At 46.2% G+C, this 12,756-nt stretch overlaps 1 protein-coding gene across 1 annotated transcript; it reads right to left on the bottom strand.

Moving 5' to 3' along the window:
- Window positions 1–3,504: 3,504 nt before the first annotated feature.
- On the bottom strand, window positions 3,505–5,125 carry LOC135972933 (nucleolar protein 58-like). The gene is made up of 2 exons (XM_065553624.1): window positions 4,903–5,125; window positions 3,505–3,950 (listed from the first exon to the last, which is right to left on the bottom strand). The coding sequence occupies exons 1-2, from the start codon at window positions 5,099–5,101 to the stop codon at window positions 3,505–3,507; spliced, it is 645 nt and encodes a 214-aa protein (XP_065409696.1). The 5' UTR covers window positions 5,102–5,125.
- Window positions 5,126–12,756: the final 7,631 nt, after the last annotated feature.

Raw genomic sequence — 12,756 nt, 5'->3', positions numbered from 1 at the left:
TAAACAACTTTTTCTCAGAAGAATTGGCTATCACTTTTACACTTGTGTTACTGTCCAAATCTTTGACCACCTTTATTCTATTTGTCTACCATATGCCCATTTTTATGTTCATTCTGCCTACCTCTGTCAAATAGATCACTGAACATCTATGGCAATTCAGTACTTTCATTAATCCTACCCTTACTCCTGATTTAATACTCAATCCAGCATCCATTGAAATTATTGGTGAAATTTCCATTGCTATCAATGGGGAAAAAAGTCAGAGACTGCTGTTCCATATTTTTTTTGTTTCAATCCTAGCAACCAGATTAAAAACATTAAATTTATTGGCCAGTGAAAATCACCTCTTTCTAAAAATGGGTGGAGGTACCACCTTATCTTTCCCAAGTATCCAATTGGCAGTTCTTTATGACAACTAACCCTTCCAGTTACACTTCAGCAAGGAAGATAAGTGGGACTCATGCTGCCTCTCTGGTACTTGTATACGCCAATCTCCTTGATGAGGTGAAGAGATTAGAGGGTGCCCAAAAACTTCCTTCAAGCATCCTCTTTATTTAGGCCATCTCAGACAGTCATAGGAAGACTTCTCTCCTCTCCAGGAAGAAATGGAGGAACTTGGACAATTACACTGATGTCAGAAATGACCTATACAGTCTGAGTGGCACTTCTTTGTTTTTCACTGCCAACAAACATTACTGCTTTTTTCCCTCTGTAGTAGGCAGCCTCGTGGTGACTACCTGCAATGTTTTTTCTTTTATATTGATTATTATGCATTAACCCTAAACGGATGGCAGTCTTGCTAGCTGTTGTCTTCCTGGTCTTGGCATTGTTGCACACACACACTTCAGAGGAACAGGCAGGCAGTTCTCTGGTGTTAAATAATCACCTCATACAAGTGATTAGCATATGTTTTTGTGTTTTCTTTGTTAAATGAACTTGTTAACCTTGCATTTCTTTAAATGTCTCAGTCAGATGGCACCAATTTACCTAGTACTATGTTAAAAGAATGTGCTGGCACTCTAATCGTGAATTAGCATATGAATACCAGTTAGATGACAAGATTAACATAAAATAGAATTGCAAAACTGTGGAATGCATGGAAAATCTGCATTGTACTGTCAAATTTCAAGATTCCATTACAAACCTAATCCTAAAATTAACAAGGCACTGACTATCATTAAATATCAGCTTTCATTTCCCTTAGAACATGGAGGAAAGGTGGCCAATATTGTCTAATATTAGACTACATGGATATAAAGATGAGGAAGTTCACACAGTACAATTTAATTTTAATCTACAGGGTGGTATGAACTGGATATTTTTCTTCTTTTATGAGAGAAAGCAAGAAGGAAGAATCAAAGAAAGGGATTATCCTGTCATAACAAAAAGATAACATTCATTTTCTATCTAGCTTTAATGTGCAAATCAATCCTAATACTGTTCCTTGCCAATTTCCACTAAGTTATTCATCCTGGAACAGCTGGAAGCTCTCCTGCTACTCCACCTGTGATTTTTTTCAGGATCAAAAGGAGTAACCTGTCAAATCTTTTATGCAAAATTAATTGACAGAGGTGCTCCAAGGGGTGCAACCATTTGCTAGTTGTATTGATTAATGTAAATGAGTTAGCCACTCCCCCTATACCTCCTCATGGCCACTGAGCCTCTGCCCTGCTCCATATTTTCTCTCTTCCAGGCCCTTTTACATCGACTCCACACACTTGCTCATCCAATCACTACCCTTATTGAGTCTGGGTTTATTTAGACAAAATACACTCAAAATAAAACTCAAAGTCCCAAAAATCTGCCCCAAGGCATTGCTCTTACCTTAGCTCCTGGGTGACCAAAAGGGCTTCTTCACAGAGTCTTTTTATCAGTTTTTAGGAGATGACCAACTCCGGGGTATAGCTGGCTTCCAGCTGCCCTACTCAGTGTCGAGTCCCTTGTAGACTTCGTGAGTCAACTTCTTTCAAAGAGTCAGCTCTTGAGGTTCCCTTCCCCTCCCATGTGTCTTTGGTTTGGTAATTTAGCAAACCTCCTCCCGGTTTCACTTCTCCGTAGGCAGTTCTCTCACTCCCTTTGCTCTCTCACAGTAAATTACAATGAAACAATGCAAGGATCATTAATTTGCTAATGAAGATTATTAAACAAACAGCTTACAAATTCAAGGTCCTTTTTTGACTCTGTTCCAGTAGTCTGCTCTGCTTCCAGTATAAAGTGTTCTTTAATGGAAGACATGACTTTTTTTTTCCAGTGGGCCAAATTCTCCCCTTTAGTATGTGCACACAATTCCCCAGGAGTCAGTGGGCTTTGCTCTAGTGCAGATGATTTCTCAGTATGTTTCAGAGGGTATGTCTACACTACGGGATTAATCCGAATTTATATAATTCGAATATGGGAAACAGATTGTATAAAGTCAAATGTATGCGGCCACACTAAGAACATTAATTCGGCGGTGTGCGTCCATGTTCCGGGGCTAGCGTCGATTTCTGGAGCGTTGCACTGTGGGTAGCTATCCCATAGCTATCCCATAGTTCCTGCAGTCTCCCCCGCCCATTGGAATTCTGGGTTGAGATCCCAGTGCCTGATGGGACAAAAAACATTGTTGGAGGTGGTTCTGGGTACAGCCTCCCCCCTCCCTGCATGAAAGCAACGGACGGCAGACAACCATTTCGCGCCTTTTTTCCTGGGTGAACACTGCAGACTCCATACCACGGCAATCATGGAGCCCGCTCAGCTCAAGACAGCAGTCATGAACATTGTAAACACCTCGCGCGTTCTCGTGGAGTTTATGCTGAGACAGGACCAGAAAAACGAGGTGAGGAGGCAGCGGCGGCGGCAGCGCAGCGACAAGCGTGATGAGGACATGGACACGGACACAGAATTCTGTCAAACCGCGGGCCCTGGTGCTTTGGAGATCATGTTGTTAATGGCGCAGGTTCTATCCATGGCACGCCGATTCTGGGCAAGGGAAACAAGCACAGACTGGTGGGAGCGCATAGTGTTGCAGGTGTGGGATGATTCCCAGTGGCTGAGGAACTTTCGCATGCGTAAGGGCACTTTCATGGAACTTTGTGACTTGCTGTCCCCTGCCCTGAAACACCAGAATACCAAGATGAGAGCAGCCCTCACAGTTGAGAAGCGAGTGGCGATAGCCCTGTGGAAGCTTGCAACGCCGGACAGCTACCGGTCAGTCAGGAATCAATTTGGAGTGGGCAAATCTACTGTGGGGGCTGCTGTGATGCAAGTAGCCAAAGCAATCACTCAGGTGCTGCTACGAAAGGTAGTGACTCTGGGAAATGTGCAGGTCATAGTGGATGGCTTTGCTGCAATGGGATTCCCTAACTGTAGTGGGGCGATAGATGGAACCCATATCCCTATCTTGGCACCGGAGCACCAGGGTATCCAGTACATAAACCACAAGGGGTACTTTTCAATGGTGCTGCAAGCACTTGTGGATCACAAGGGACGTTTCACCAACATCAACGTGGGCTGGCCAGGAAGGTTTCATGACGCTCGCATATTCAGGAATACTACTCTGTTTAAAGGGCTGCAGCAAGGGGGGTTATACAGGGGCTGTAGCGGCACTCTGTTATCCTGCTGCCGTTCCTGAAGCTCCACCAGACGCCGGAGCATGTCTGTTTGCTCACGCAGCAGCCCCAGCGTTGCATCCTGCTTCCTCTGATCTTCCTGCCGCCACCTCTCATCTCGAGCGTCTCTCCTCTCCTCACGTTGGCCCCTCCTGTCCTCACGTTGGTCCCTCCTGTCCTCACGTTCACTGGCTTCTTTCCTATACTTTGAAACCGTGTCCTTCCACTCATTCAGATGAGCTCTGTCACTGCGGGTGGATTCCATGATTTCTGCGAACATCTCATCTCGCGTCTTCTTTTTCCGACACCTTATCTGTGATAGCCTTCGGGACGGAGGAGGGAGGCTTGAAGAATTTGCAGCTGCTGGAGGGAGGGAAAAAAGGAGAGAATTTTAAGAAGATACATTTTGCAGAACAATGCTTATACTCTTTCACGGTGACCAACACTATTCACATTACATAGCACATGTGATTTCTGTGCAAGGTCGCATTTTGCCTCTTAATATTGAGTGCCTGTGGCTTTGTTGCTAGAGATCACAGACACAGGTCCGGGCAACAGAATTCAGCTTGCATGCGGCCATGGTAAGCCATTGTCTTTCAGCTTCTGCGCCCTCCTTTCCCACATACCAAGCAAAGCCCGTTGAGTGCTGCGGTTTTCCTGTTAACATTCAGCAGCAGAAAACAAACTAACCCCCCCCCCATCCAATTCTCTGGATGATTGCTTTATCCCTCCCCCCACCGCGTGGCTGGTATCAGGGAAGATCCCTGCTAGCCAAACGCAAAAAGCTCTGGGCCAATTCCCCCCCCACCCCCCCGTGCTTGACTAACTGCAGGGAAGGATTTCTTTTCAGCCACAGGCAAACAGCCCAGTAAGAACTGCCACCTCTGTCCCCTTAATTAAATTCCCGTATTTCAACCAGGTTACCATGAGCGATATCACTCTCCTGAGGATTACACAGCAAGATAAAGAACGGATGTTGCTTGAATGCCAGCAAACACCGGGACCATACGCTGCCAGGCTTTGTCATGCAATGATACCAGATTACTTGCTGCAAGCATGGCACGGTCAAGTGTCCTACCATGGAGGACGGAATAAGGCTGCATTGCCCAGAAACCTTGTGGCAAGGCTTTTGGAGTACCTCCAGGAGAGCTTCATGGAGATGTCCCTGGACGATTTCTGCTCCTTCCCCAGACACATTAACAGACTTTTCCAGTAGCTGTACTGGCCGCGAATGCATCCCAAGTCCTCAGGGCAAAGTAATCATTAAAAACCCTTGCTTTTAAAACAAGTTTTATATTTTAAAAGGTAAACTCACCTGAGGTCCCTTCCATGGGGTCGTGGTCTTGGATACTGGGTTGGGAGGGTACTTCAGTCAGGCTGAGAAAAAGATCCTGGCTGTTGGGGAGAACGGACTGCTGGGTGCTCTCTGCAAGCTCATCCTCCTCCTCCTCCTCTTCCCCATCCGCAGAATCCTCAGGTGTAGCTGATGAGATTATCCCCGCCTTGGAATCCATGGTCAGAGGTGGGGTAGTGGTGGCGGCCCCCCCTAGAACTGCATGCAGCTCGTCGTAGAAGTGGCATGTCCGCGGCTCTGACCCGGAATGACCGTTTGTCTCCTTTGTTTTTTGATAGGCTTGTCTGAGCTCCTTGACTTTCACGCGGCACTGATCTGAGTCCCTATTGTGGCCTCTCTCCATCATGCCCTTGGAGATTTTTTCAAAAGTTTTTGCATTTTGTATTTTTGAACGAAGTTCTGCTAGCACTGAATCCTCTCCCCATACAGCGATCAGATCCAGTACCTCCCGTACGGTCCATGCTGGTGCTCTTTTTCGATTATCGGCCTGCATGGTTACCTGTGCTGATGAGCTATCTGTGGTCACCTGTGCTCTCCACGCTGGGCAAACAGGAAATGAAATTCAAATGTTCGCAGGGCTTTTCCTGTCTACCTGGCCAGTGCATCCGAGTTCAGATTGCTGTCCAGAGTGGTCACAATGGTGCACTGTGGGATAGCTCCCGTAGGCCAATACCATCGAATTGCGGCCACACTAACCCTAATTCGAAATGATAAAATCGATTTTGGCGCTACTCCACTCGTCGGGGTGGAGTACAGAAATCAATTTAAAGAGCCCTTTATTTCGAATTAAATGGCTTTGTTGTGTGGACGGGTGCAGGGTTAATTCAATTTAACGCTGCTAAATCCGAATTAAAGTCGTAGTGTAGACCAGGCCAGAGTTTCATTTAGAATGAAATCCTTCAGAATTTCAACTGTTTGGGGACAGAGCAAAAATGCCATTTCCCTACTTTCTCTTTAACTACTAAAATCTACTGGCTTGGATTTTCAAAAGGACTCCCCACTCCTCACTAATCTTCCAACAGCCTCATGTACACATTGAACAAGAGAGAGGATAAGATATAGTCCTTTGTAAATGCACACGAAAGAATACTTGTGGCAGAAGTGCAATTACCCAAAATTAGGTGCATTTTTAAACTCATGATACACTGATATCTTTTTCCAATAGCCTTTTTACCTTTTCCATGAACTAGTTTTGACCGAATTCTCTATTTACTTCTATTTGCCTATTTTTAGACAACATATCCATATGAAATATCACCAGTATAAATAATTTACCTTAACTAACTTAATTGGTATGATTTCCTACTGTAATTTTGATAAAAGTCTTATTTTGCATTGAAATCTTTTTTTCCAATGAAAATAGCCTTCCACACTCTGAGATTGTTGTGATTTATTATGGCACTCCACGCTTTCCCGGGTAATAATATTTCCCATGTACACAGCATGACAGATATGATCCAAAAGTATATTATGTAATACTAATACCTCTTTTGTTTTTATCATTCTATCAATATAATCTAGTAACCCTGTCTGATTTTTTTTTTTTTTTTTTGGTTAAAGCTGAGATGATTTCAATGATTTACTAGATCAATCCCTGGAATAATTTAGTACATATTTCCTGGCTATATAAATTCAGTCCTGTTGAATGCTAAATGCTAATTTACTCAAAGATTCCATAATACTTGATAAAATTAAGAGTGACATCAATAACGCCACTGAATTCAATGACTCACTCACACCTCCTGTGGGAAACAATTAAAGCTACTTCCTATGGCACATATAATTCCTTAGCAGCCTCTTGGAAAAAAACAAAATCTCTGAAGGATACTCACAGCTTCAGAAAGGAGCAAATTAAAGTCCCAGAGAAGATCTGCATGCAAACTGGGTCCTGTTATAAGCTTCATGAGCTTACTATCATCAGGAGGCAGCTTAATAGCATTTTGATTGAAATAATGGACTATTTACTCCAGCTATGTATGCAACATTACTATGAGCAAAGTAATAAGCCTAGCAAAATATTAGCATATAAACATAAAGGCAATATTTTGCAAAACAGAGTTAGCAAAATAATTAATGGCAACAATGAAGTGCTCATGATTCAAGAATGTGTATGATAAATGATACACTTCTCAGATAGTAACCTCATATAAACATATTGGAGCCTATCTTATCACAATACATTTTGTGGTGCTTGGTACTGAACAATTTCAAAGCTTGGATATTCAAATTAGTGCTGATGAAGAAATACAAGCAATTTCAAATCAACCTATAGCAAAAACTTTCGGCCCATACATATGTATAATTATAAAGGGCCAGATTCTCCGATGGTGTAAATCTGTATAGCACTATTGACTTCACTACAGCTATACTGGAGGATTTTTTAATCTCTCTCCTCTAAAGCATCAGGAATGGCCACGGCTGGAGTTCAGACACTGGATGGGGTGAGCCAAGGCACTGAAGGGGCACCGAGCATTCTCTCTCTCGGGTACTTGGCTGGCTGGTTCTTGTTCACATGCTCAGGGTCTAACTGATCACCATATGTGGGGTCAGGAAGAATTTTTCTCCAAGTCAGATTGGCAATGATTTTTTGCCTTCCTCTGCAGCATATGGGTGTGGGTCATTTGCCAGGATTACCCGGGTATTTCTCATTTAATAATTTCCCTGCCATTACAGGGGCTTCAAGCACTTGTGCACCTCAGTCGCTCCTATTCTCTGATTGTGACACATAATAGTCTAGTCTCCTGAGGGTTGCAATACTTTGGGTTTAGCGAGCGAGTGCTGTCAGTGACTTGTGGTATAGAGGAGGTCAGTCTAGATGATCTAGTGGTCCCTTCTGACCTTAAACTCTAACACTGAACTGTTAAAGAACATACAGCCCACTAGGTTGCAAAGATCTATGACTCAGCCCTTGAAAGTGACAAATTTCATCATGCCATGGCAAATCTGTTGTACATAAAAAAGGCCAGGAACCTGGAACCCAATCAACCCCATCTATAAAAACATAAGCACTTTTTTCAACACTTCTGTCCACCCACTTAGAAAACCTTTAGTCGATCTTTCCTATTCTCAGGGTATGTCTACACTACGAAATTAGGTCAAATTTATAGAAGCCGGTTTTATAGAAATCGGTTTTATTCAGTCGATTGTGTGTGTCCCCACATAAAATGCTCTAAGTGCATTAAGTCAGTGGACCGCGTCCACAGTACCGAGACTAGCGTCGACTTCTGGAGCATTGCACTGTGGGTAGCTATTCCACAGTTCCCGCAGTCTCCGCCGCCCATTGGAATTCTGGGTTGAGATCCCAATGCCTGATGATGCAAAAACAGTGTCACGGGGGGTTCTGGGTACATGTTGTCAGGCCCCTCCCCCTCCGTCAGAGCAACGGCAGACAATCGATTCGAGCCTTTTTACCTGGGTTACTTGGGTTACCTGTGCAGACAAGCATGGAGCCCGCTCAGCTCAGCTCACCGTCCCCATATGTCATCTGGGTGCCGGCAGACGTGATACTGCATTGCTACACAGCAGCAGCTAATTGCCTTTTGGCAGTAGACGGTGCAGTATGACTGGTAGCCATCATCGGCTATCTTGGTGCTGGCAGACGTGGGGCTGCATTGCTACACAGCAGCAGCTCCTTGCCTTTTGGCAGTGGATGGTGTATTACGACTGGTATCCATCATCGTCGTATTCCTCAGTGAGTTCAATCAGAGACACCTGGGGAGACACGTTTTGTCTCCTGGCCTATTGAACCATCTTGACGATGATGGCTAGCAGTCGTAGTACATCATTTTCTGCCAAGCACCCAGAAGATGCCGATGGCTATCACTTATGCTGCACCGTCTGCTGCCAGCTTAAGATGTAAAAAATAGATGGACCAGATTTGTTCTGTATTCATTTGCTTCCCCCTCCCTCCGTGAAATCAATGGCCTGATAAATCCAGGGTTTTGAGTTCAATCTTTGTGGGGGGCCATTCTGTGTGACAGTTGTTTGTGTTTCTCCCTGATGCACAGCCACCTTTGTTGATTTTAATTCCCTGTACCTGTAAGCCATGTTGTCACTCGCCCCTCCCTCCCTCCCTCCATCAGACAATAGTTTCGCGCCTTTTTTCAGCCCAGACGCCATAGCACTGGGATCATGGAGCCCGCTCAGATCACCGTGGCAATTATGAGCACTATGAACACCACGCGCATTGTCCTGGAGTATATGCAGAGCCAGAACATGCCAAAGCAAAACCAGGCGAGGAGGCGATTGCAGCGCAGCAACGAGAGTGATGAGGAAATTGACATGGACATAGACCTCTCACAAAGTGCAGCAATGTGCAAATCATGGTGTTACTGGGGCAGGTTCATGGCGTGGAACACCGATTCTGGGCCCAGGAAACAAGCACAGACTGGTGGGACCGCATCATGTTGCAGGTGTGGGACGATTCTCAGTGGCTGCGAAACTTTCGCATGCGTAAGGGCACTTTCATGGAACTTTATGACTTGCTTTCCCCTGCCCTGAAGCGCCAGAATACCAGGATGAGAGCAGCCCTCACAGTTGAGAAGTGAGTGGCGATAGCCCTGTGGAAGCTTGCAACGCCAGACAGCTACCGGTCAGTAGGGAATCAATTTGGAGTGGGCAAATCTACTGTGGGGCGTGCTGTGATCCAAGTAGCCAACGCAATCAAAGACCTGCTGATATCAAGGGTAGTGACTCTGGGTAACGTGCAGGCCATAGTGGATGGCTTTGTTGCAATGGGATTCCCAAACTGTGGTGGGGCAATAGACGGAACCCATATCCCTATCTTGGCACCGGAGCATCAAGCCACCGAGTACATAAACCTCAAGGGGTACTTTTCAATGCTGCTGCAAGCCCTGGTGGATCACAAGGGACGTTTCACTAACATCAACGTGGGATGGCCAGGAAAGGTACATGATGCTCGCGTCTTCAGGAACTCTGGTCTGTTTCAAAAGCTGGAGGAAGGGACTTTCTTCCCAGACCAGAAAATAACCAAATAACGGGGATGTTGAAATGCCTATCGTTATCCTTGGAGACCCAGCCTACCCCTTAATGCCATGGGTCATGAAGCTGTACACAGGCAGCCTGGACAGGAGTCAGGACCTGTTCAACTATAGGCTGAGCAAGTGCCGAATGGTGGTGGAATGTGCATTTGGACGTTTAAAAGCACGCTGGCGCAGGTTACTGACTCGGATAGACCTCAGCGAAGCCAATATTCCAATTGTTATTGCTGCTTGTTGTGCACTCCATAATATCTGTGAGAGTAATGGGGAGACATTTATGGCGGGGTAGGAGGTTGAGGCAAATCGCCTGGCCGCTGATTACATGCAGCCAGACACCCGGGTGGTTAGAAGAGTACAGCAGGGCGCGGTGTGCATCAGAGAAGCTTTGAAAACAAGTTTTGTGACTGGCCAGGCTACGGTGTGAAACTTCTGTTTGTTTCTCCTTGATGAACCCTCCTACCCCCCGTCCCCCGCTTCACTCTACTTCCCTGTAAGCTAATGACCCTCCCCTCCTCCCTTCGAGCACCGCTTTCAGAGGCAAAGTCATTGTTACTTCACATTCATGCATTCTTTATTAATTCATCATACAACTAGGGGGATAACTGCCAAGGTAGCCTGGGAGGGGTGGGGGGAGGAGGGAAGCGCCGGGTGGGGTGGGGGAGGAGGGAAGGACAAGGACACACTGCAGTTTAAAACTTTAAAACTTTAAAACTTCAACTCTTATTGAAGGCCAGCCTTCTGATGCTTGGGCAATCATCTGGGGTGGAGTGGCTGGGTGGCTGGAGGCCCCCCCAACCGTGTTCTTGGGTGTCTGGGTGAGGAGGCTATGGAACTTGGGGAGGAGGGCTGTTGGTTACACAGGGGCTGTAGTGGCGGTCTCTGCTCCTGCTGCCTTTCCTGCAGCTCAACCATACACTGGAGAATTTCAGTTTGATGCTCCAGCAGCCGGAGCATCGACTCTTGCCTTCTGTCAGCAAGCTGACGCCACCTATCCTCTTCAGCCCGCCACTTGCTCTCTTCTGACCGCCACCTCTCCTCTTGTTCACATTGCGCTTTTTTGCACTCTGACATTGACTGCCTCCACGCATTCTGCTGTGCTCTGTCAGCGTGGGAGGACATCTGGAGCTTCAAGAACATATCATCCTGAGTCCGCTGTTTTCTCCTTCTAATCTTCACTAGCCTCTGCGAAGGAGAAACATTTGCAGCTGGTGGAGGAGAAGGGAGAGGTGGTTTAAAAAGACACATTTTAGAGAACAATGGGTACACTCTTTCACGTTAAATGTTGCTGTTCACATTATACAGCACATGTGCTTTCGTTACAATGTTGTTTTTTTCCTCTTATATTGAGGGCCTGCCGGTTTGGTGTGAGAGATCACTCACGCAGTGCCAGGCAACAGAATTCGGCTTGCAGGCAGCCATGGTAAGCCACAGTCTTTTGGCTTTTTTAACCTTCATAACATGGGGAAATGGTTTCAAACAGTAGCGCCCTCATTTCCCATATCAAGGAAATGGGTTGGGTTGGCTATTTAAAATTGGTTTGCAATGTAAAAGGAGGGGCTGCAGTTTCCGGGTTAACATGCAGCACAAACCCAACTACCTCCCTCCCCCCACACACCCAATTCTCTGGGATGATCACTTCACCTTCCCCCCCACTGCGTGGCTAACAGCAGGGAACATTTCTGTTCAGCTGAGCAGGAACGGGCACCTCTGAATGTCCCCTTAATAAAATCACCCCATTTCAACCAGGTGACCGTGAATGATATCACTCTCCTGAGGATAACAAAGAGAGATAAGGAATGGATGTTGTCTGCATGCCAGCAAACACCAGGACCATACGCTGCCATGCTTTGTTATGCAGTGATTCCAGATTACGTGCTACTGGCCTGGCGTGGTAAAGTGTCCTACCATGGCGGACGGGATAAGGCAGCCCTCCCCAGAAACCTTTTGCAAAGGCTTTGGTAGTACATGAAGGAGAGCTTTCTGGAGATGTCCCTGGAGGATTTCCGCTCCATCCCCATACACGTTAACAGACTTTTCCAGTAGCTGTACTGGCCACGATTGTCAGGGCAAATTAATCATTAATCATTAAACACGCTTGCTTTTAAACCATGTGTGATATTTACAAAGGTACACTCACCAGAGGTCCCTTGTGTGCCCTCAGGGTCTGAGAGCACGCCTTGGATGAGTTCGGGGGCTATTGGTTCCAGATCCAGGGTGATAAACAAATCCTGGCTGTTGGGGAAACCGGTTTCTCCGCTTCCTTGCTGTGAGCTATCTTCATTGTCTTCATCATCATCATCTTCCGCGTACCCCGAACCCGCTTCCCTGTTGCGTGATTCTCCATTGATGGAGTCAAAGCACACGGTTGGGGTAGTGGTGGCTGCAACCCCTAGAATGGCATGCAGCTCCACGTAGAAGCGGCATGTTTGCAGCTCTGCCCCAGACCTTCCGTTTGCCTCTCTGGCTTTGTGGTAGGCTTGCCTTAGCTCCTTAATTTTCAAGCGGCACTGCTGTGCATCCCTGTTATGGCCTCTGTCCTTCATGGCCTTTGAGACTTTTTCTAATATTTTGCCATTTCATTTACTACTACGGAGTTCAGCTAGCACTGATTTGTCTCCCCATATGGCGAGCAGATCCCGTACCTCCTGTTTGGTCCATGCTGGAGCTCTTTTGCGATCCTGGGACTCCATCATGATTACCTGTGCTGATGAGCTCTGCGTGGTCACCTGTGCTCTCCACGCTGGGCAAACAGGAAATGAAATTCAAAAGTTCATGGGGCTTTTCCTGTCTACCTGGTCAGTGCATCTGAGTTGAG

Source organism: Chrysemys picta, chromosome 7 (assembly GCF_011386835.1).
Source record: "Chrysemys picta bellii isolate R12L10 chromosome 7, ASM1138683v2, whole genome shotgun sequence".
NCBI lineage: Eukaryota > Metazoa > Chordata > Testudines > Emydidae > Chrysemys > Chrysemys picta.
This window is presented reverse-complemented; position numbering and strand designations above follow the sequence as displayed.